Below are 26,297 nucleotides of genomic sequence, written 5' to 3' on the forward strand. Positions count from 1 at the left end.
AGCATGATTGTAGTAAATTAACCAGGCTTGCCAGAATCAATGTTTACGTTTACTCTTACGGAGGCTATTTTACTGAACTATTTAAACAACAAGTATTGAGTAAAACCTAAAAAAATCTTTCACAGTAGATGTACTCACTTGATGGACCGCCTGGTCCAGCTGATAGTGGTGCTGTTGCCGTGGGTGACCACCTTCTCTTGGGGGGAGGTGTTACCATTTGAGTTGAAGTGTCTGGGCTCCTGGTTCAGGACAACTCTGGATGTGTACGACACTTTCATTTCTTTTCTTTTTTCAACCTGAAGATGGTGAATTAGCATTAATCAATACAGTATAATTCTATTTTTAAAGCACGTAGTATAAACATGACAGTTGCATGTATAGCAGTAGTATAAACTGTGGTGACAGTGACTCTTTGGAGCACTTATCCTCAAATTTGAATCTCGATGTGTACCCTCGGACCAGTGAATATCAACACTGTGTCATTGGGCAAGACACTTGACCCACCTTGCATTTCCATAACAATGTAAACTGGTGTATTAATGAGTAAAAGCATAATTATTGGAACTAGTAGTAGTAGTAGTAGTAGTAGTAACAAACAATTTGGTGTTACAAGCACTCTTACCTCTATATTTGGTCTATGGCTCTCTTCTTTTCGCTTGGTCAACTCCTCTCTCTTCCTTCGCTCCTCCTCTTTCTCCCTCCGGACACGTTCAGCCTGCTCCTCCCTCTCCCTCCTCCCTTGCTCCTCTCTCTCCCTCCTCCCTTGTTCCTCCCTCTCCCTCCTCCCCTGTTCCTCCCTCTTCCCCCGTTCCTCCTTCTCTCTCCTCCCCTGTTCCTCCCTCTCCCTCCTCCCCTGTTCCTCCCTCTCCCTCCTCCCCTGTTCCTCCCTCTCCCTCCTCCCCAGCTCCTCTCTCTCCCTCTCTCTCCTAACCCTCTCTGCTCTCACTTCTTCCTCCTGCCTCTTCTTTCTCCTCTCCATCTCCTGCCTCTCCTGTTCCTGTTTTTGGAGTCTGGAAGTGGTGAGGGAGGGATGGTTGCCTCCGTGGCCGCCCCTCTGCCCTGTGTTGGGATCACACTCCTCCTCTTCTTCCTCTTCCTCGGCTCCGTTCTTCTGGTGGTGGTGGTTGTGGGTTAGCTCTTGTTGACGTAGCTGTCTCTGCCTCTCTCTCTTCTGGGTCCAGTCGCTGAAGCCCTCGTCCTCCTCCAGAGACGGGGAGCTGCTGGGCTTGTAACTGTCGTCCAGCCTAGTAAACAAAATAGTGATTGGATGTAATTGATTTTTTTCTGATTTATTTAAGTAATGCTCTTAATGCAATGTACACATTGAATAAACACATGTCATTTGGTTCAGATTTCCTAAACAGGACCTCAAGTTGCCCAAATACAAGGTAGACATGTTCAAATCAAATATTGCTTCAACTGATAGCAATTACAATGCAAATTTATTCTTATTTACAAAAACATTTACCACGAAGGCCAAGTTGTTTGTATTGCAGGGCTCTCATCAGAAAGCAGCCTCACAAGAGTTTCTCATTTGGGTTGCCAGTTTCAGTGCTGAAATCCACTTGGTATAAACCTCTCTCTGATCTGAATCCTCACTACTTGAACCCCAGCACCTGCAGCAATCATGAATCAGTGCTAATGCAGCCTCTGTAGCTCACTGAGTGAATTCTGAAGGTTCTGGGCTTCCACATGAGGCCTGTCCATAAACTGAGAATGAGAAAATGTGTGCTTTATATGCAGGTTAAGGCACTTGCAACATTCTTTTAGGGCAAAAATGGGTTATTGAAGGACAAAAATGAATATTATTAAATGCAGATTTCTTTTGTTATATATCGAGTTCTTGGGTATAGTCAGGTTCAACTTTTGTCCTCTATCTGCGATATCCACGATACGATCAAATGAAAAGTGAAATATCATTAGATTTGTTACACTTTATGGCTGTAGTGGAAGGTAACGAAGTGAAAGTACTTTACTTAAGTACAATTTTTAGGTATCTGTACTATACTTAAGTACATTTTACAGTGGGATTTTACATTTTACAGTCTCCATGGCCTAGGTCCAAAGTACATCTCCGACATGTTAGTGCCATATGAACCATCTCACAATTTGAGGACTTCAGGGACAGGCCTCCTGCTGGTGCCCAGAGTCAGGACTAAACATGGGGAATCAGCATTTAAGTTTTATGCAGCTAAAACCTGGAACAATCTTCCTGAAGATGTGAGACAGGCCTCTACTTTGACAATGTTTAAATCCAGGCTCAAAACGGTTCTGTTTAGCTGTGCATACGACTGAAAGGTTTTTATTCTGCACTCTTCTCTTTTAATGTTAATTTCATGATGATTACGGTATTTGTGATTATTTATGTTTTGATTTGTGTGATTTTAATGTCTTTCTTATTCTGTAAAGCACTTTGAATTACCTTGTGTACGAATTGTGCTATACAAATAAACTTGCCTTGCCTTGCCTTGCCTTGCCTTTACAGTGGATACTTTTTACTTTTACTTCACTACATTTGAGGGCAGGTATCTGTACTTTCTACTCCACTACATTTTTGAACTGGACTGAAAAGTAAAAAGTCCTCCTATGATTTGAGGGGTTATTTTTACCATGTTCGTGGTAACATCCTGACTAAAGTTTTCGAGTTCAAACTTCAGCTTAGAGCAAACAAAAATAAATACACAGAATTCATAAGAAAAATTAAGAAAATGCATTATTATTATTATTATTGTTCCTCTTGATCAAAATATGTATCTTTTCTTTTAATCAATATCACTACATTTAACACTTAAAACAAATTAACAACTCTTGTCTTTTTATTTAATTCGATTTTCTTATGTGGTACTTTTCTTTTACTTGATTAACTTTTTGCCTCTGTATCTGTACTTTTTCTTAAGTAACAAAATTGAGTACTTCTTCCACCACTACTATATGGACATTCTTCCCTCACTTACTTTGGACTTACTGGATAGACAGCATAGAAACTACCCTAATTTCTACTTCATCAGGAACAGATTAAACTTGACTGATTGCCGAGTCTCTATACCTGTAATTTCCACATTCAGGCAAAATCATCTGGAAGAATGTGAGCTGATCCGATCTTTTGATGAAGCTTTAATGAATTGTCGTATCTTTGGCTTGTGTTTGTGTTCCCAGGAGCTGCCTAAAAGGAATCCACCTCCTGCATTCCCCACATGATTAAGACATGGCCGACCCAGTGCATCATGGGAGCCCCTCTTCTAGAGCAGCTTTGTTTGTGTTTGAGTGTGCCAGCGCAGTGATCCATGAAGTACACCACGATGGACAGGCTAGTGACAGGTGCGCTGGGGACGCTGGTAAACTGCTAATATCAGACCTCACTATACTAAAATTTCAAACTCGAATACTTACTAAATACTTGATACTAAGGAAAAAAAAATACTTTAAGGTGCACTATGTAACTTTTCTGGTGGAGGATTTGCAATGGAGATGCCACAGTAGTAAGTCGAATTGTTAGAGTAACTGTAAAGTTGGAACATCTGCTCAATTTTTCCTGTTTTTTTGGATTGAGCAAACCTGACTATGGAATTTTACCAACTAGTAATGCAAGCCAATATTCCATGCAAACTATACCAGGCAAATCCAGAATGATAGCGAAGGATGTCAGTCTGCTTCCCTTGCGCCACAAGCGAGAACCAAACAGAGTGACGGATTTACGCAGCCATATTTGTTTTTTCTACGGAAGGACCATGCATGTCCCTGATTGGCTAATCCACCTGTCAATCACGTCCATCTGAACTTGGGGAGATTCACCATTGACCAGATACACATCTTCGTAAAGTATTGAAGAAGTGTGTATTCTGGATCCCAGGCAAATACGAACTAGAAAACTTATAAAAACCCCACAATAAATAAACAAAAATCTCCAGCCCCAAACCATTGTCTACACATAGAAAAACGCCCAGTTGCACAACACTCCACCACCCCCATCACATCAATCACTCATTTAAACAATGCAGACTTCAAAACAATTCATATTTCTAGACCCAAACCTCTTCAATCATCAACTTATTTTGGCCCCACTTTCAAACCAGTCCCTGTTACTCAAGATTTATGGCTGCCCACGAGAAACCGCTAACACCTCGCAGTGTCTGGAATCAATAATCGCAGCGCATCCAACTTCATGCCATTTTTCAAACGCCATCATTGAACAAACATACAAAAATGCGACCTCTGGACTTTGACCTTCAAGGGCAGAAAACCACTATGTTATCCCTTGCGTCACAACCCAACTAGTATGCCTCAACCAAAACTGTTTTTCACAATTACAGGGTTACGTGTCCCTAGCTCACGTCCAGTGGTTGGTTGGTGTTTTTGTTGCGGTGATGGAGGAGAGGTGTTGCGTATAATGACCGTGTTTGAAATCACAAGTTTGAGCTTTTCTCTCTCTCTCTCTCTCTCTGTCTCTCTCTCTCCGGGAGACATTGGAGGTAGTAAACATTCTTCAGTGCTTGGGTAATGAGAAGCCAGCTGTGTGTCTCTCCTCACATTGAGCCAAAATGGTGGGATGGAAATATTTGCTTTATGTAATGAAATGTATGTATAGGCTACAAATGGGGCCAAAGCAAAGCAGTACTTATAGCTTGAAGGAAATGGATGATGAGCGGAGGGAGTACTTTTGTAGAAGCATACTTTTACTGCTACTTGAGTCATATTTTTAATGAAGTAACAGTTTTTTTTATTTGAGTTAACATTTTGGTTACTCTTCACACTAAGAGTAGGTGACAAAAGCTTTATGTTGACAATATTAAATGTCCTAAATGACACAAAATGGATCATGTAATATAGGACCTTGCGAGCTTTTAGCCATGTTAGAGTAGGGTTACTTCATCAAAAACCTCCCTGAAGCTGTGTTTTGTTTCATTCACACATGTTTAGTAAACTTGTATTAGTAGTCTATATCTCCAAAGTTCAAAATGCTCTGTTCCACCTTGTGATGTCATGTTTTGGTTTTTAAGTTACCTTTTACCTTTGGTTCCGTAGAGATTGACCATTCTAGGGCTTAAATTATATAAAATGATTCTAGTGAAGGTGTATGAAGTTTAAAAACACATTGGAGCACTTTCTGTATTACCACATGACATCACAAGGTGCAACAGAGTGTTTTGCGTTTGAGAGAAGAACAACACTCCAGGTATGTTTTTGATGAGGGAACATCATTATAACATAGGTCAGAAAATAGCGTATCATTTTTCAAATTTTTGTGATCTATCGTTTGAAAATACCAGATTTTATTAAATGTGATGTAACATCCCAGCAGTTACTCTTTAAGTTACTCTTACTTGAGTACAATTTTGGCTACTCTACCCACCTCTGATGATGTTGAGAGCAAAACTACTTAAACTTAAGGTCACGTAAAACAGGAAGTAAGTTCACATGTTAAAAAAAAAAAAGAAAAATGATTTGAATTAGATAGTTTCCTGTTTTCTCATGCTTACACGATCCAGGAATTTACAGCCTGTTTGATCTCATGTAGATTGACTTTTGAAGAACTTGTCATGGAAATGTGTACACAACATGTTCGAGATTACGCCATGTGAGTTATTATCTCTTAAGCACTCTGGACATTACTGAATGTAATGTGGCACTCATGTATGGAACTGTTGTGTAGTACTCGTGTGTTATACTTCTGTGCTGTGTTGTACTCCTCATGACACTTGTTTTGATGTATTCCCATATGGTACTTGACTGATACACATGTGTGATACTTCTGAATAGCAGTCGCGTGTAGTACTCTAGTGGTACTTGTCGTGTAATACGTCTGTGTACTGATGTGCTTCTGTTGCGTTACTTACTGGCTGTCCTCAGTGGGCGTATGGCTCTCTGGAGACTCCCCACTCACAGAGCCACTGTCCCTGCGCCTCAGCTCCTCTCGGGCCCTGCGTCTGCGCTCCCTCTCTACCTCCTCCGCATCCTCTATGCTCCTCTGGGCGGTTAGTCTGGGAAAAGGCAGGACAAAGACACGGTTAGCACTACAGTACATACGAAAAACATGTTCTCGAGTGCATTAAGATAGTTTTGAATTATTTATGTCTGATTAATAAGTCAAGTTGTTTTAATAATGACTTGTATGTCTTTTGTTGTGGCTGCTTTCAGTTGGGAGACACTGAAATACAATTAAAGGCCCTATATTTCACAGTTTTCTAGTTATGTTATAATGTTGTTTGCTCATCAAAAACATACCTGGAGTTGTGTTTTGTTTCATTCACACATTTAACAAACACCCTGGATATTTTGGCTTTGGAGTTCTTCTCTCAGGATCATATAATCGTTTCAGTGAGCAAGCCTTTATCTCTAACCTGTATTATAGTGATATCAGGTTAAGATCAGCATTCCCTGACCCTGATATGGCCTTATTTTTTTTTACTAATACATTTAATGAAATTGAAGAGCGACATTCACCTAAGAAAACTTTGAATGAAAAGCTGTAACAGAAGTTGTAAGTTTAATTAGAGGAAGAAATGGTGTCTGGAAAACTGCACCCACAACTAGGTCAGAAAGGCAAAAATTTACTTGTGTCATGTCTGAGAGTCATGGAAATCCAGTAAAGGCATCCCTCTCAGAACCTAGTATACATTACCCACTGATGTTTTATTGAATTCAGCTAATGTAAATTCTAAAGAGGAAATATGTGATGATAATGATGATTATGTTGAATTCGAACTTTGGGCAGATAGCAATCAGATATTCTCTTAAGACCCTTCACTTACATGGAGGTCTTAAATTCACTCCGCTTCATAGCCCCAAAGAAGTCCACAGAAGCTGATGACCTTGATCCAAAATGTTTATTACTAGCTGCCCCATATTTAAATCAACCTCTTTTGTGTTACTCTTTACTAAGACACAGACCATTTGCTATGGCGACCCCACAAGAAAAATTCCGACAGAAACAGAGCATTAATCCAGTTCATTAACTTTGGCTGGTAGCATTAGCCAAAAATAACTACAATTTAAAGGACAATTAGGAAACTTTTACAGTGGAGAAAATGTGGAGGTGTGGTGGGTTAGTAACATCTGCAGGGCCTCACAAGAGAAAAGAAGCTAATGTTTATGTCATGAGTAAACAACATGTGCTGCTGACTGCGTCCCCTCCTACTGACATCACTGCATCTACTTCAAACATGAGCATCTGTGAGAATGAGAATCTTTATTTATACTGACAAACAATTTCTATAAGCAACAGTCTGCTCATTACATGGCTGTGAGGGTGGCATTGTATTCTATGGACAATGCTTCCCAGAATGTCAAACAAAATACCGGTAGTTATTTGTTATAAAAATGGGCACATATTTTGAATACAAGTTTATTTTGCTATTACTGCTTCCACTATATATACAGCAAAAGCAGTTTCAGTATCTTAAGCTTATTTATTAAAGGTGTACTGTGTAACATTTCACCTGCTTGTCTACATGGAGATGCCTTGCATAGAATGTTCCATACATCATCTTATCTACAAGAAATTCCTTGAAAAAATATACATTCTGACTGTGAGTGAGGTCACCACTCGACAGATCTGATCTGTAACTTGACCTGATTGCACCACCTGCTTGTCTCCTTGGTGTTAGATATATCAATATAGTAATTTCTCTGTTTTTTTAAAACCTAAGGACCCATCATAGACCCTATGATGGGTCCTTCGGTATATATAAATAGACATAGCTAACATGCTAGCCTTTGCATTACAAATAAGTGAGCATGGCACTTCCGGCTCCATTGACTTCACCAGCTCCAATTCTCTTTACATTGAAGAATTGTTGCCCCTCTCTCTGTAACTGCTACAGTGAGCCTCATCATTTTGGTCTTGAAATGTTTGTATTAACCTGCTCCTACATGATCCTAGTGTTTTAATGTCCTTATTGTGTCTGTATATAAAGCAACAGCAAAGCAGTACAACAGCTTTGATTGACAGCGTTGCTATGCACCGGCTCCCTGCTAAACCAGCGGATTTGGGAAGGGGTTTTACTGTCAGTCTGGCTACAGATTGGCTCTACGCTTTCTATGATACTCACGGTCGGAACTCGGCTCCAAATTCGTCCCTGTAATTGCCTCGATGAGCTTCATTTGACTGGAGCCAAACGCGATGGTTGACGTCACACACAGTCCTACTTAGTCAAACTTAGTCCATTTCTTTATACAGTCTATGGGACGTACATAAGCCTCTTACATAAGTACCCACAATGGTAGAAACAGTCCTAGTCGTCTATCTTCTTTAAAATACTTCAAATGATCCCATGCCTCTACTTTAAGCTCAGTCTGTCTTGGTGCTATAAGCTGCTTTCGATCTTAACTGGTCACATGCAGTTTGTTGTGACTGATCAACCGGGGGATAGCTTTAGCTTTAGCATTACCTGAGTGTTTATATCTTTCACCATGCGGCAGGAAGTCAAAGGCTCCAGTCAACCACTTCTAAGGAGCTTATAGGAATAACAAACTGGGTCCTTTAATGAGATGTGTATCGGCAACACAAGCCTCTAGATTCCATCAGAAACTGTTTTTAACTTTACCTAGGAGCTTAAATAGAGAGTAACTGGACCATGCAGTGACGTCTGGTATATAATCATTTCTGTTTTTATAGCCTTTGGGATAAAAGTCTTACTGAAATATTTTAATTTAACATTAATGGTTAAAAAATCTACTTCAAGTCGCTTCAAAATCGGCTCTTATACCTGAAAATGCCTATGCAAGTAGTAGCAGTAGTGGAAGGTAAACAGCAGTAGTAGCCATAGTAGTAGTGGCTGCAATAGTAGTAATAGTAGTGTAGTAGTAGTAATTAAAGTAAAGATACTAATAACAGTAGTAGCAGTAACTGAAGTAGTAATAATAACAACTGCAGAAGATGTAGTTATAGTAGTACCAGTAGCAGAAGCAGAATAACAGCTTCAATGATAGTAGTGATAGTAGTAATATATGCATAGTACTAGTGACCACAGTAATAGTAGCAACTGCTGTTGTTATAGTAGCAGTAGCCTAGTAGTAGTAGTAGTAGTAGTAGTAAGAACCACAGTAATAGTTGTAGCTCTATCCGCAGTAGTATTAGTAGTATTTGCAGTAGTATAATTAAAAGTAGTAATAGCACTTGTATAGTGGTTTTGTCCCTTTTTTGATTTTTTCTCAGTTCTATTCACCATCTAAATCCCATGGCCTGGTGGGTGGATGAGCTCCATATGTGGACTCAAGTATCCTGTTACAGCCTCACATCTGACTCAAAGATCACTAAAACATCCCTGAAGGCTCCATCTGCTCTGCTTTCGCTTCCCTCTCTCTCCAGGGGGAGGCCTCGACATAGGTGGGACGACCTGTGACCTTTGACCCCCGGCACAGATAAAGCTTTCATCCACTAGTAACAAGCTGCAGCCTCATCACCGCCTCACTCAGACTTAGCAACAAACAAAAGAGTTTAAACGTGCCATGACTAGATCTAATACCACCAACGATCACGATGTTTGCAGAGGTTAGCGATGGACGATAACAGAAGCATTTTTCAATACAAATTTTATGGCATGTTTTCATGAGATCGTATCAGTTCAGTTTCAACTCTACAAAAATGTAGCACTGTTATACAAACACACAAGTTTACTGTCAACCTGCAAGGCTTAAGTTTTGTCCTGATGTGGAATCTGTTTTAGTCCCATGTTTTTATATAATTTTCTGTTTCTTTGTGAAAAACAAGTAGAGGCCAAAAAAATGTTAACCCATTAGAAACTCCATGAATATTGACAGATACGACTTAGGAGACGTGTAGCAGTTGAAATATATGGGCAGGTAATATCTTACAGCAACAACACAAACATTGTGCTTGAGTAATACAACTGCTATCACTATTAGAGCGATTACTACTACTAATACTACTACTACTACATGTTGCTCATAGAAATACTACTACGTACAATAAGCTTTCCCCTATTGACATCACATAATAAGGTATTAGTCTTTGCAGTGAGGTGCACTATTGTCCTCATATGTCCTGGGGTAAACTGAGAGAGATATTGCAACCTATGTGTGCATATAGTTGACAAAATTGCACATTAGAGGTTGTAGGGAGCATATTGCCAAAGGAAATTAAAAAAAAGTAAAAGATAAAAGTCCAGTGCAAAAACATGAATTACATTTAGAGATTGCATGTATATTAATCCCTTAAAAATAATTGAAATGGAGAATAAGACATTTCACACAAGAAGTATAGGCAAGTGGAACCAAACTAAAACCATTAACTTTTCAAAGGTGTGCGGCCTACACCAGTCCATCATTTATTGTGTAAATTTTTATATTTTTGGCCAAAACATTCCTTACGGCTGGATTTTTACAATGATTTGGCATCTTTACTTGCAATTAACTGGTGTTCTTGCTATGCCTAAATGAAAGCATAAAACAAAGTATGTGTTGTGTCATAGTTTTTGGTTAACCAGAAATTCATATGACACTGACATCATAACTAAAGCAATATGCGTCTTATTAATGCGTTCATTATACTCATAGCTTTGTGGATTAAGCAGGTTTCAATCTTGTTCCTGGCCCTGTATAAAAGCAGAGTTGAGTAGTATGGAGTTGGGTAGTTACATCTTCTCAACACTTAACTGGAGTAACTTTTGAAATCTGTATGTATTTTTTAGACACCATAGTTTTACTCCTACTTCACATATATATTTTGCAGGGCAAGTATAGTACCCTGCTTGTAGTTTTGTTTTTGTTTTCTTTTTTTATTGGCAACACTGTATTCAAATTTCCAAAGTCAGGAAGCCAGTACAAATCTCTAGGGCCAACTATTACAAAATGGCCTCATCCATCCTCTCCCAAAACCACTCCTTTTAGATGATGGAAAATGTCAACAGTTCACAGAAATCTGAGGAGGAAAATTCCCAAAGATACTGAGAAGATCCCACTAAGATTTCAACTTTAAACTGTAACAGATGTGTAGTAAAAAAAAATCATTGGTCTCAAAATCAGCTGCTCAGAACTCAAAATACAGTTATTGTTTTAGCGGATAATAGCAACACAATGCTATCAGTGGCTTCCTCTGCCTGTGTGTCCTTCCTGTGGGGCAGGTCAGGTGATCAAACAGGAAGTGAAGAGGAGGAAGTAGGTGGTGAGGTCTGGATACAGCCGGACGTGGGTCAGATGGGGTTTAGGACGGTGATGACGAAAAGAGCATGGGTCAAATGTGGATGAAAAGTCAGGATAGTGTGTGCAACTGCATTTCAGAAGTGTCTTGTGATCGTCAAAATTGGAAATTAATTTAAAATGTTACCTGTAATAGCACAATTACATTCATTAGAGTATAGCCATGTAGGTACATATCGTGTATACATGGAGAATATTCATAAGGGGTAAATATGATGTATGTTTTGGCTTTAGGGGAATATAATGCTTTATAAACCAATGCAATTTGAATACACATTTAAATAAAGCTAGCTACGAGATCCAATATATAACATTTTAAGGCATAACTAAACAAGTCGTTAACTAAAAATGCTACTTTTTGTGTATGTAAATGAGCTGGAGGACACACAGGTCAGAATTCCATGGCAGAATTTTCTCTATAACTGTAAGATTGTACATTTGTTGAGCTGGTTTATGGTGAATATGTCTGTAATTAGTGGCTCTATCCACATGTGATTTTATTTCACAATGATGCCATTATTCAACCCCAAAGATGTGATTGTTGTCAGTTGAAAGGACTTTTAAGATTAAAATGGCAAGTTTGTGGAGCCAACCTATGCACCTGTCAGCCCATAAAGAATGGTGACTCTAGATACCAAAATCTTAATGGCTTTTGGTCTTTGGCAATTTGACAGTATGTTTTTTTTATGCTGGTCTAACAGATAGTGTGGTGATAGACTGTACTGCCCTCTCCTTCCTCCACCTCCACTCCCGCCTCCTCCTCCCCATCCTCTCTCTTCTCGAAAGGATACTGTCATCTTTGGCTCTGACTCAAAACTCTGATTCAAACTCAAATGACTCATGTTTTAAAGTACCAGGCTAAGCTCTGTTCCTAGTTTAAGGACCTGCATTTCATCCAAAACAGTCCACTCACTCGTGTCATCCATTTACTGCACAAATCATGTCGAAATCATTGTCTGGGCTTTATCAGGGGATATTTTCTATACTGGTTACTACAGATATTTGAAGTGGAAAATTGCCTCTTAATACTGTTACTACTGCTATCGCTACTACAACTTAATAAAAATGCTAAATACGATGAACTTAAACTTGATAAAATCTTTAAAGAAAGTCAACTTAGGGAAGCATAACAATTGTTGTAGTTATAGTAGTTGTAGTAGTAGTAGAAGTAGTAAGTAGTTGTTTTTGTATTGTAATAGTGGTGGTAGTAGCAGTAGTATTGTACTATTAGAAGCAAGCTATTGTAGTAGTAGTAAGTGGTATTTTCATTTAAATTATTGGACCTCATGGACTTAATGTATTGTTGCAGTGGTAGTAATACAAGTACAAATATTTTCATCATCATCCAGAGTTGTAGTAATAACAGTTGCAGTAATGGTAGTAGTAGTAGTAGTAGTAGTAGTAGTAGTAGTAGCAGCAGTACACCTATAGTGGTGGAAAGTATGATCTTTACTCAGTACAACTATTCAGTTTTACTTCTTGTACTTCTTATCCTGAAGTAACAGTTTGTAGTACTTTTCCTACTTTTGACACATGATAATTTAACTCGGTAGTAGCCTGGCAAGTTTCTTTTGTTCAACGAAAAGAACAGGAACAAGATCTGGCATGCTACACTTCCCCAGCTTATAAAATGACAAAAGTGCCCTTAAGCTCCTGTATTGACGTTTGCGTATAGGATGGATGACACACCTGTGCAGCCGTGCAAACACATATAGGACTTACACTGACTGAATGTAAAGTGCATATGACAGATTTTGTTGTTTTTTAAATCATTCAGGTACTAATCAGGTACTATCCCACCAAACCAACCTGTGGTAAATATTTATCATAGTTTTACATCAGTTAAGTGTCATTTTGTGGGAAAAAGTAGAAAAGAAAAGTACAAAAATATGGGAAGTAGGTCTGGATTCTAAAACAGAATCCCTCTATATATGTCATCAATGTACAAAATCCATCCAAAATGCAAGGACAAGTTACGCTTTTGACAATTTAAACCTTATTTTAACTTAAAAAAGGTACTGTAAATAATTTCTATACACCTAATTCTTATTATTGTGTAATTTAGCCTCTTTAAAATAATAAATATAATGATCTTAAAGGCCCTGTACCTGATTTTTCCTTATGTTTTAGAGCAAAACTTGTCTTGCCTCAATACAGATATACTGTATAAGCAGCAGCTCTTGGGATCAAAATAAGTCAGTTGTGTCCTGCCTGCGTCTAATTAAAAAGCGTTTTATTGTCTGATAAGGAAGTATGGCTTAGCATGCTAGTTGTTGTTAGCATTTTTATGATGGTGAAACTCTGCACCGATCTCTGAAAGTTGTTAAAAGTGTTAGTAAGCTAAATTCATCACAGTGACTAATTAGAGTAATGCACAAAGTAAATGAGGAATAACTTTAGACCACTGCAAGCTGTTTAAAATGAACTAGGTCTGTTTTTCACATTTTTAACCAGGTAAAAATCAGGTACAGTGCCTTTAATTATGTTTGAGTGGAATGAGTAGTCTAACCTGTCTTATCCACTTTAAACACATATTCTTACTGTCATTTGACACAATGGAAGCAGAGAGGAAAACTGTTCAGGGACACAGACGATGAGGTCACTTCTTGAATGATATTATATTCTTTTGGCTTTGGAGGCAGGCCCAGTGTCCGGACCAGTGGGAATACTTATAAGGAATGTGCAGTGTCCAAGCTGGAAAGTTCAAGGCAGAAAAAGACAGAAATTGTACAAAATTTGCTAAAGAAATGTCTATAGAAATTTCAAAATTTGTCATTTCAAAACAGATTTAGTCGAATGTGACAGCGTCCTGATCTGGAATGCACACCGGGGGGTATTAGTTGGAGATGGAAACTGGACCAAGGCAGCAAACTCCTAGAGAACAGACTAATTATACTGATTAATGGTGACAAGGAAGTATAACAGTTAGAAAGATGTGGACTATAGCTCATTCCATGTTAGCATTTGACAAACTATTGTAAAGGTTTGCTATATTATTAACTAAATTATATCTGTTTGTATTGTGATCTTTTAGGGACAGTATGTAATTATGTTTTGGTTTAAATTGCATTAGCATTGCCTGTCTGTGTCCAGATACAAGGTAAACCTCCAGTTGGTTTAATCCTAACATGCCTCTCTCTGATCTGAATGCTCACTACATAAACACCTGTAGCCAGTCATTAATCAGTGCTAGTGCAGCCTCTGCAGCTCAGTGAATGAATTCTGTAGGTTCTGAGCTTTTACATGAGCTGTGGCCTGTCCATATACTGAGAATGAGAAAAACTGCAGGTTAAAGCATAGGCAAGCCAGGTTCAGTTGTGATTGCAGTAAGAGCACAGGCCGCATACATCGACAGGTTTTCATATTTTTTTTCCCAATTCTGACTTGGTTTGTTGGGATAACACATTTGGTAAATATTTGTCATGGTTTTACACCAGTTTGTGAAAAAAAGTTTTTTTTTTTGACAGTTTAACCCTTTTTCTAACTAAATAAAAGTGTTGTAAATTATTATTTCTATAGGTTTTATCCTAAGTATTATGTCATTTAGACAAGTTTTGGCCCTTGTTAATATTATGGGTGCTAGGTAACAGTTATTGAATTACCTCTATGCATGCCCTGTCCATATGTTGTCAATGAGAAAAACTTGTATGTGCCCTTTATATGCAGGTTAAGGCATTAGCAATCCAGGTTCAATTGTAATGGGAGCAAGAGTGTAAGTCAGATACTGTGACAGGTCTTCATATTCACATTATTACTTGATTTGGTGGGATAGTGCCTGTGGCAAATATTTATCATAGTTTTACATCAGTTTGTGTAAAAAGTAGAAAAGAAAAGTTAAAAAAAAAAAATACAGGAATTAGCGCTAGTTCTAAAAGAAGAATTCCTCTACCTCTGTCTTTCATCTGGACAATTTCATCCAAAATGCAGGGACAAGTTATGCAAAAAGATTTTATCAGTAAGAATGCAAGCCACATACTGTACGTGCCTTTTTACTCTCTCTAAAGCACTTAGTATGAATAAATCGTGCTCTGAAAATGAACTTGAAACTTACCTTCCTTTGCTAAACATGTAAATAATTATGCAAACTATTCCTCTATTAACTAAAGAAGGTTTTTTTTTTTCTTTAATGAGATCTTATCATATATCCGGGATTGTTATGACATATACAAACAAAAACGAGACTACAGTAAATATAATCATCCCACTTCCTTTGCATATCTACAGTTATCTAACCACAATTATCATGCACAAAAATAGCAGTTGTAGCCTTAGCTGGTGGTCTGTTTCAGCAGTTACCTAACTCAAAGCAAAACATATACGTCATGTCATCACAACATTAAAAAAAACCTTTACTACGCAATATTTCCACAACAGAGAGGATGAAAGCGTCGCACCTGGTACAGACCACCTCAGACACATGTTCTCAGACTATACAACTTACGCCTGCAGTTGTTTTGGCTTTTAATTTAGCGATGCCGGAAAGAGAGTGAAAAGGGGATTTGCTGCAAGGAAGTATATAAAAACAGACTGAAGTATTAAGATTTCAGCTACACTTTTGTTAGCGTACACAAGTTGTCATTGACTGGGTGACTGAGGATGAGTGACGTAGTAATTGCATGGTTGTTTTCACAGAGAGAGGAGAGGGGGGAATGGTGGGAATACGTTTGAAAGATGAGGTCACACTGGTGTTGTTGGAACACGTTTCGGACATCTGAGATCACAAAATGTCAACAGTTCCCATAATTTTTTTTTTGGTTTTTGTAAGTGACTTAATGTTCAGTAGTGAATGAAAAGTGCTGTGGTTGCAAAATGACCTCAGGGATAATGAGAAGACTGTAGCCTACTTTGCCGTGAAAATTAAAGGTGTATAATGGAACTTTTCTGGTAGGGACTTGGCTCCTGTTTATCTCTATGGAGGTCTTATTGCGTTTCCTGGAATGTTCCACAGTTTCACATTAAACTTATACCGGTACACTAAAACAAGGCTGTCCAAACTACAGCCCAGGGGCCAAATGCGGCCCTCAGACCAATTTTTGTTGGCCCTCATGCCTCCTTCTAAACTGGCCCAGTTGATCAATTGAAGTATTTTTTACTCCAAACTGAAGAGATTCTACCTCTATAACCTGAATAACATCACATTGCATTGTGACACAGACTTAAAAATAATCTTCCAAGTCGTATTAACGGTACAATCTCACAGTCAAACCTGTGTTAAATGCACCATTTGACTCCCTGTGTCGACACTGGTCTGTGGCCCTCCTCTTCAAATATGTTTCAGTATGTGGCTCTCAGTGAAAAAAGTTTAGACACCCCTGCACTAAAAGTTTGGACATACCCTCTCATTCAATGTTTTTTTCTTTATGTTTATTCATTTCTAAATTTTATATACATACAGAAAACATCGAATATAGATGGTAAGTGGTTAAAGGCCACATTTTTATATTGTACTTTTCCACCTTGTTTTACATCAAGGATCCACTTCACCAGTCATACACATATTCATGCTCCAGTGAATGCAGACCCTAGGTGTAAGGTGGCTTAAGTGTCTTGCCCAATGACACAACAACAGCATTCATCTGTGGGAGCTGTAATCGCATCGCCAACCTGTGAGTCAATGGATCTACTGTTGCTCTAAGATACCAGATATATGGAATTATGTAATAAAGGAAAAAAGTTAAATAACTCAACTTTTTTTTTTTTTTAGATATATGTAAATTGATCTATATAAATATACAAATAACCTTTTAAAAAATTGAGACATGAGATGTGAGTCAAGTAAAGATCATTTAACCCTGAACAGTACTGTTGAAATTTAGATGTGGGGACTATTTTTACTAGCACAGCACAGTTTTAATGTATATTGTGACATGTATTCTGATTCCAGTGTTACGATTTATTTTCAGAATCAGAAGCAGAAGACTTTTATTGCCATTGTCAGTGAACACAGGTCACAAACTAAGAACTTACTTCGGTGATAAATTGCAACATAAGTACATATATAAGTACTGAATAAGTACATATAAGGGCATGTATAAAGTTTAAAAAGATGTGATTAAAAATAAAATAAAATACTTAGAGATAGAAAATATATACAACAACAACAACATCAGACTAACAGTGCAACACCAAATTATCAGGGCGACTGTACATGGCGCCATCTTGGTTATATTTTATATTTGAACATATCTGATAAAGGAAATATAAAGGGATGAGCAAATAGAAGAATCCCATTTCACAACATGTTGGCAGTGTTGGCATAGCTACATTTTTTCCCCGTGTTTTCAAGGCCTATTGCTAAAATAACATGCTAATTATACATTTTGTGTTGGAGACATTGCGTACATTTGGATTAACTGATAAGACATAAGGAAACTGGTAAGTGCCACTGTGTCTGCCCATCTGATCTAATTTATCAGCAGTCATCTACAACCACGCTATAGCTGTGCCAGGTTACGCCATTACATAACCCACTCCACCACTTAAGAATGTAAAGAATTTCGTAGTACTTTGGTATTACTTAATGTATATGGCAAAAAGTGTGCTCAGATCAGCTGCAGTTCACACGATAGCCAACGTGAGTATGGTACATAAAAGAAAATCAAAAACTTGTAAAAATAAATCCACGTCTGCTGTTGGAAAATTTTGGTTCTTGTCACATAAACAGATTATATTTAGCTTTGTGTATATGTTGGTCAAATCTGGATTAGGCAAGAACGTGGCGAACTATTCCAAAACATCATCATCTTTGAAGCTACGAAAACGCAAAAATAAACGGTCTATTTATAACTGCATTTTCCATGTTTATGAAACCCTTAGATTGACAGAAAAATGAATATTGAGGAAAAAATAGAAAGTGGGGTGACTGTTCTTTCAAAAGTATAATCACAGTTTGATTCTGTTTGATCTAAAAACAGCAATGATGGAATACCAGATAGTCCTTAATTGCGTGTTTTGAAAATGACCCAATTGGTTTTGCTTCCAGATGTTAAGGTAGATTTTATAACCCTCATAGGAACATTTCTTCACTGCTGTTAAATCATTCTGTAACACTGCTAGTGTCGTCATGATGTAAAAATTTCAAGATGATTTTGATACTCAATGAAGAAAATAGTACTTTCTTTATGTTACTGTGTGATCTTATACTAGTCCTGATAAAGTTCAAAATGATAAACAGGAAAGCTCAAATTTTGTCCTGTTAATGTGATTTTTTTTGCATCTAATTTCGATACTAGTTTTATTATCGATTAGTATCTGATTTTTCATACGTTTAACAACTCTAAATGCTACTGGGGTGAGATTTCAGGAGCAGTGGGTACTCTCAATAGACCCTTCTCCAGACCTATAGCCACGCATCTACCCAGCTGGAGTATAACGTATATTGTACATATTTTAATTTGATGAAGAAACCAGATGTTGGTGCAGTTTGAATGCAATGTGGATGAGAATTTCAATTAATCTTTTGTAAAAATTTAAGGAATACATACATTATAAGAACTATAGCGTGCATTGTAAGTTGTTTGCCATAGCCTTAGTATTTTCTGTCATGACACTTGGAATAAATTATGTATAGGGACAGTTCCTCAAGCACTATATAGTGATAGGCCTAAGGAATATATACTCAATACTCAATACCGATACCACAAAGACCAAAAACAATACTCTTTCTTTAGACAACTGAATGTCATTTTCAACATTAAATAATAGGACTTTCTTTTATATTACCACGTGGCCTTATATCTGTGTAGTCCCTCAGTTGTTCATGTATATTCCATAGTGGTCCATCTGCGTATATTAGCCTATGTGTCTTATACTTGTTCTGATACAGCTCCAGATCATTTTAAAACTATTCAGGAAAGGTTCATTTCTGTCCTGTGAATGTGACTTTTGATATTTTTCACAACCCTATCTACGAATGAAGCAAAACAGATACATTTTTCATATAATTTTTCTTTTCAAAACCTGCACAAGTGTGAACAATCAGAAAGAAATCAGATTACCCGTATGCAATTTAACTGTTTACATGACATTTACTGGCCACTATTTCAAACCATGTCCTGTATCACTTTTCATCGAAATTTGTGCAAAACCATCTTGGAACAGGATACCTCATATGTTGACTTTCCCTCTCAGTGTTTTTAATGCAGCCGTCCTGGGGAGGGTCTAGGCTCCTCCCCCCTCCCATTCTCCTGAAGCATTCCTGAGCTCGCCCCTTATCTGGCCCTATCATAAACAGTGAGGAGAGCTCCTCATGTGGGGGAGATCCAGGGGTCAAAGGTCACAGTGATGAGGACATGTTTTGAAGCAGGTATACGGGATGTGTGTCTGTGTGTGTGTGTGTGTGTTTGGGTGTGTGTGTGTGTGCCTGCTGGATGGATCAGCCACACTGTTGGAGGCTCATCTATTATGCATAATCAGCTTTTATTAACCATGTTAGTCAAAGCTGTCTTTTGATCAGAGCTGGATCTAACCACAAAATTTGGCTTGGAGGCCATTTGAGTGCCACTACAACCCATTTACCAATTAGAAAGTGATATTTTCGCAGAGGAGCAAACCACATTTATTGTAACTACATGTAGATTGGCAGACAGACATGAATGATAAAACTACTGGTACTCGAAGGGCGGTGCCTCTCACAGCTGCGGGGTTCTACACAACAAGTCCATGTATAGGAAGATCCAGCTCTGATTTTGATTCATGCATGTTTAAGTAATCCTATTGTATTTGGGCTCGAGTGCTCAACATTCTCGTTATCTATACTTCACATACTTCATCACATAGTCTTTACCTTGTGATGTGATTCTTATTTGAATTTGTCAAAATAATAACAATTACATGTGTCCATTAGCATATTCAACTTAAAGGTGCACTATGTAACTTTTCTGATGGGGGGGAGTCCTCATCTGATTTTCGGCAATAAATCAATCATGCATATATTACATTTTTTATTACTGGAAAAAAAAAAAAAAAAAAAAAAAACATTTAAAACTTGCATTCTTGCTGTGTGCAGGCTTGCATCTCCATAGATCTGACCTGTAACTTGCCCTAGTGGTGCCACCCTCTCCCCACCGTAGACTTATGGACATATATTTAATGCAGTACAGTGGGACATTCTAAGCAAAGCAATAAGAATCCATGGTACTTTGTCAATTCTTTAGAGCAAAGTTGTCTGAGGACTGAATTCACACTCCACTGTTTGCCACTTTTAGCAGGTATTACAGTGACATCATGCGTTACCTTAGCAACAATATCTGGCACAACACCCTTATTGTTGAGTGCATTTAGGAGCTGTTTGGATTACGTTCACAGCCAAGATTCAAGGGAAGTGAGGGAACACTTTGTAAGCCTTTTATTGTGATCTAATTGCCCACTAATAATACGAAAAGGAATGTGTCTTTAAAGTGCTGACGTCTTTAAGAAAACTACAGTTTCTCATTTGTCTTATGTCACCGAAAGGTAGAGGAGGCAAATATTGTACTCAAGTAAAAGTAACGTTACTTCAAAATAATATTACTCAGGTAGAAGCACAAAAAGTGGTCCAAGAAATCACTGGAGTAAAAAGTATTTGGGAAAACTACTACACAAGTAAGAGTAACGTAAAAGAGTAACTGAAGTAAAATCTGATGTATAATTTGAAGTTGATGTAATTTGAATGCACAAAATCTGGTATTTTCAAAGGATGGACACAAAAATTAGAAAAACTAAATCATCTGAGGGAGCAGGGCAAGAAGCACAAATGTTCAAATAATTTCATATTGTCTTCATATAGCTTTTGTCACTTGTAGAGTCACCAAAATGTTTACACAACTACTTCCATGAAAATACAGGTAAGTAAGAGTAAAAGTATGCTGCTAGGAAAGTACTGTGAAAAGTACAATTCCTTTAAAAACTGACTCAAGTGAATGTAACTGAGTAAATGCAACTGAGCACCATCCACCTCTGCCAAAAGCCATAGTAAAAGTCTATAGTGTGTTAAAACCAGTGTGAATGTAGTATTAAGTCTGTTTTTAATTAGCAAAGGCCATGTGTAAAACAGCTGGGAACAAATAAGTGAAGTTTAAAAGCCGGTTAGAAGCCTGCTAATTTGCCAGAACTGGTTTGGGTAATCGGACTTAATTAAAAACCAAACAATGACGTAGTGTTGTCACGATCAAACTCAATTTCAACTAGTTTTAGTATCGATTAGTATCAGATTTTTGATACTTTTGACAACCCTACAATGAAGTAATCTTGAATGATTTAAAAATGATGGAAGCGTCTGTTATAGAGATGAAGTCTTATGTAACATTAATGACAAAATTGAGTTCAATTTTATAATAATTGTTGGAAAATGTGTCTGAAGCCAAAAAAAACCCACATTTTTCTGGCTCAGGTTTAATCAGTGGAATAAAGTCAGTTTGTTGAGATAACAGTATCTTAATATTAAAATACCTTGGGGCTTTTTTGTACTTATGGTAGCAGATTATAGATCACTCTGATGTTGAACCGTGACTGAGAAACAACTGCCTGGGATAGTCACATGGCAGTTGTTTCCATATGGTTTTCATCCAACAATGTCTCTGATTAGATTACATGTCCATCCCTAGTAGTAATGTCTCCATAATTACTCATAATTTGTGACACAACTGCAGTATTTCCCAGCACTGAGTGAACAGGCTTTAATCAGCAAATGAATTTTCCTGAGTGAAAACTTAGATACTGGCCCTTTAAGATAGGTATGTCACATATTTTCACTCCTACAACGATTTGTCCAGTTGACAGGCTTAAATTTTGTCTTTTGCTATGGATTAGACCTGTATGACTGAGGGATTATGTAGACATTATGTCATATAGTTATGGTATTCAAATTCCATATTGCGTCTGTAGTTATATACACATTGACACTAGTGTTTTCATGATATAAAAATTTCAAACTTGATTCCGATACTAAGAAGATTGACTTGAGACTCGGAATAGACTCAATACTCAGTACTACAATGATAATAAAAAACACTCTTTTTTTGCGCAATAGAATGTGATTTTCAGCATTAAATAATAGGACTTTCTTTTATCTTACCATGTAGCCTTATATCTGTGTATCCCCTCAATCGTCCAGGTACATTCCATAGTGGTCCATGGGCGTATATTTGTCTATGTGGCCTTGTACTTGTTCTGATCCCGCTCAAGATCACTCTAAAACAGGAGTCTCAAACTCGCGGCCCGGGAGCCAATATAGGACAATATGAAAGTTTAATGTTAGTGTGGCATTACCGTGTTTCGTGTAGAAGGTTCTGCCAAATCGGTAAACCCCAAACACACGTGTCCCTCGCGCCGTGTACTCCCGTCACAAAAGATTCAACAAATAACAATGTATATCCATAAAATCCACAAGAATTGGCATATTTTCTCATGTATGTTGAAAACAGCGATGACTTTTGAGAAGATTTCAACAAAGCTTTTTTTGTGGAATACCTGTGGATGCGGCCCAGCTTCAACCAGACTTGCTGCTCTAAAGCTATTCAGGAAAGGCTAATTTTTGTTCTGTGAATGTTACATTTTTAGTATTGATACCTACTCAAAGTTCGTTTCAATACTAGCTTTACTATCAATTAGCATCTGATTTTCGACAACCCTACTTGATACAAAAGACCAATATGATATGGCCCAGCTATAATACAAATCACTGAATTGTAATAGTTTCTGCTAGGTGTCCAGCAGTAATCTGACCAGAACTGAAAAGCGGAGCAACAAAAAGTCTTCACTCCTACAACTTTTTGCCCAGTTGACACATTTTTGTTTGTCTTTGACTATGAATCATGCCTGGATGACTGAGGGACTGCACAAACTTTCTGCTAGGTTGTTAACACAGATTACACAGCTACAAATCTCACAATCCAATAACTACTCATAATCAGTGACACAATTGCAGTATTTCCCAGCACTGAGCGAAAGAGCATTTGTGATGGCTTTGAGCAGTGTCTCGACATCATGTAGTGTTTGTGGAGTGATGTCATGCTTTCCCTCGGGCTGGTGCCATCTGCTGAGTGGACTGAATCAGAGCAGGACGTGCCTCTCCCAGCTGTTATCTGTCACATAACTCACCGCGAGTCACCCATAGGTTTACGTATCAGGGAATGACAAGTCCATATGTGTTTGGACTAATCAACAAGTCACCGGTTACAAAGCAGACGCAGACACGGTGGCATCAAGATAGGTTATGCAACTGTCTGTCAACTGTTTAATCATCAGTTACACTTGTATAAATTCAGTTAAAGGTGCACTGTGCAACTTTTCTGGTGGGGTTATGTCATCTGCTTGTCCCCATGGAGATGTTATTGCTTCACCTAGAACGTTCCACAGCATGGCATCAAAATCTAGCATTTATTTAATTACAGGTGAAAAACACATGCAAGCCCAGCCTCTCCGCAGATCTAACCTGTAACTCTGGCTTTTTAACTTTTATCTAGCTTGCATGAAATAGTCAGCTGCTTTTTATCTTTCATATAGGCTATATTTTAAGTTTGCATTTGTACACTGACATAACTAATAGCCAATCAAGCTAGCACTCATGATGTTTATTTACTTATTTGTTTATTTATTTATTCATTATTTAACCAGTAATGCCCCATTGACACATGGAACCTAATTAGCAGCGGATTTCTGAGCCCAGTTAAAGGCCTATCCTGCCATGCTCAGGGCCTTTTGCTGTGAATAATTGCAGTTTGCTATCATATTGTTTTTCCATTATGTACTATGTATCAGTGTGTGTACTCTGACACATCTACACAGAAGGTCAAGTGAAGCCTTTTTGATAAGTCCATTGTGTACATACCAGAGGCTTATTTGATTTCACAGCCCTTTTCAAAGCACACAGACATCTTGCATGTATTACACACAGTAGAAAACTATGTCCAGCACTGATACAAGCTTTAGAACAGATAGTGGGGACAGGACATACAGACAGCCACAGAACAAAAGCCCACTCCAGACCCCCTCAGACCTTGGGCAGGGGTCATGACACCATTTCCTCCCTGGGCCTAAGAGGAGCCCCCAAGCCAAAGTATAACTGCTGCTTTGAAAATCAATGTTTAAGCTTCACAAGAGACCTGTATTTCATATAACTATATCTGCAGCCAGGATTAATCCAGGGCTGAACCGGGACAGAACCAGGACTGGGTCAAAACCAGACTAAGCCAGCGCCTAAGCAGATATAAGGCATGACAAAACCAAGTCCAAAATCAGGAAATTAGAAAGAAATTTTAAGTTATTTGGTTTATTTTCCATGCCATAAATAAAAATAAAAATAAAAATAATTCAATCAAAACAAAACAAATCTTAAACAAGTATAAAAAAAAAATAAAAAAATAAAAAAATGAGCCAGGACCAGAATCAATCCCAGTATAACACAAACCTAAAATATAGGACTGAACCAGGATGAGAAACTGTAAATCAGATTAGTCTAAACCAGATCTTAAACCAGTTATAAACCAGGACTAAACCAAGTCTACATCAGGAATAATGCATCAAATCTGGACGTAACCAGGTCTTAAATGGTACTTGCACCACAGTTTGAGAACCAGATACAACTGGAGTTTGACATCATCTTCTACAGCAACAATAGAGATTATAGAACCAAAGGTACTGTGAATGCTTTTATTCTTAATTAATGATGGAATTAAGTCCTTTCTAATCGAGACCAAATCTGTCCCAAAACCTCAAATGACCCAAAACAGTGGCATTAATCCTGGTTACCTCCTTCAGTGCTACAGTGCTAATAAGGCCTCATACTTTTTCTAACCCCCAGCAAAATGTCAGAGAAACCATTTGTCTGTTTACATATTAACACTAAGTAAAGTTAGAGAACCCAAACACTGAGGGATTAACTTGAGTTCAGTTAGTTCACATTTGTATCACTTTGGTATATGTCAGAGATAGAAGAAATAAAAAAAATAGTTAGTAGAGTGAACTTATAATAACCAATTTTGCCCTATTTGAAAATATATTTAATTTATGTTTTTGTAGTGATCATGATGAGGAATGCAGATATATGTATACATTCTAGTACAAAATATACATTAAAAATGATAAAAAATCTAAGTCAAAAAGTAAAAAAATAAAATAAATAACCATAACCAAAAGTTAGGTTTAAGCCAGGTCTAAACAAGAATTAAACAAGTATTCAACCAGGTAGTACACATAGATAAAGCTACTCAAATGTTACTTTAAAATAATATACCATAAGTATAATTAAACAGTAAATTGAAATCAATGTGTGTCACTTTAACTCTTTATTAATCAGACGTGAATCATACCTTGTCCTTATATCACCACCATCTGTGTACTTTTCCATATTTTGAGGTATATGTAGTACCACTATTTAAACATTCACAATACATCAAAACAAATAGAAAACAGTGCACCTACTTCATCAGATTCTGCAGCCCCACTTTGCTGGAATTTCTTCTCACTAACGCTTGGGACATCTTGGCACTTTTGGTCAGTTAGTTTGCTCGATAGCAAAGCAACTCGGTGTCCTCGGTTGTATCCTCAAAAACGTGCCAGATAGTTCGCTGTCCTGGTCTTTTGTGTTGCAGTGCTTGTCGGGAATGTCACTATTGCTTTGGTTCACTCCCCCTTTTTCTCTACGGGAGGTTGGGTTTTGAATCACCCCCCTCCCATCCCGTTCCTTCTCTCTCCTCCATGTGGTTTTCATTGAAGAGCTATCTCAGAAATCCCTCCTCTTTTTCAAGTTTTTTTTTTTTTTTACTTTTCGAGTCATGTGGTCTTCATGAAGAGGGGGATGAAATAAGATACCCCTCCTCAAACAAGAAGGGAAGGAAAAAAAGGGGAAAACTCCTCTGCCGCTCAGTACAAAGACATGTTAATCTCCCAAGCAGATTAGCAACATGGAGCAGTAGTGTTAAGTATGTTATGTCAATACAGGGAGATAGAAAGTGCAAAACAGCTCCAGATTAGACTGTTTATACAATATGATAAGGTTTTATTTCAGGGTAGTATTTTTAATTAACTTAGCTCGTGCAAAAATGTGAACTTACCTGTGTATTTTGTGGCAACTACAATAGTATAATAGTTAATAGTTCATGCTTTATTAAAGGTCCTATATTACGCAAAAAAAAATCCACTCTTTAAGCCACGTTATAATG

At 37.7% G+C, this 26,297-nt stretch overlaps 1 protein-coding gene across 1 annotated transcript in view; it reads right to left on the reverse strand.

Annotated features, from left to right (window-relative positions):
* The window catches only part of lsp1a (lymphocyte specific protein 1 a), a 46,022-nt gene extending 20,286 nt beyond the window's left edge, over positions 1–25,736 (reverse strand). Inside the window, exons 1-4 of the mRNA XM_055222440.1 lie at positions 25,558–25,736; positions 5,835–5,978; positions 623–1,244; positions 139–296 (exon numbers count right to left, since the gene is read on the reverse strand). Of these exons, the coding sequence (XP_055078415.1) occupies positions 139–296; positions 623–1,244; positions 5,835–5,978; positions 25,558–25,616 (983 nt within the window). The 5' untranslated portion in view covers positions 25,617–25,736. The remainder of the gene's footprint in view (positions 1–138; positions 297–622; positions 1,245–5,834; positions 5,979–25,557) is intronic.
* Between the last annotated feature and the right edge of the window lie 561 nt (positions 25,737–26,297).

The sequence above is a fragment of the Periophthalmus magnuspinnatus genome, chromosome 6 (genome assembly GCF_009829125.3).
Source record: "Periophthalmus magnuspinnatus isolate fPerMag1 chromosome 6, fPerMag1.2.pri, whole genome shotgun sequence".
NCBI classification, from domain to species: Eukaryota; Metazoa; Chordata; class Actinopteri; order Gobiiformes; family Gobiidae; genus Periophthalmus; species Periophthalmus magnuspinnatus.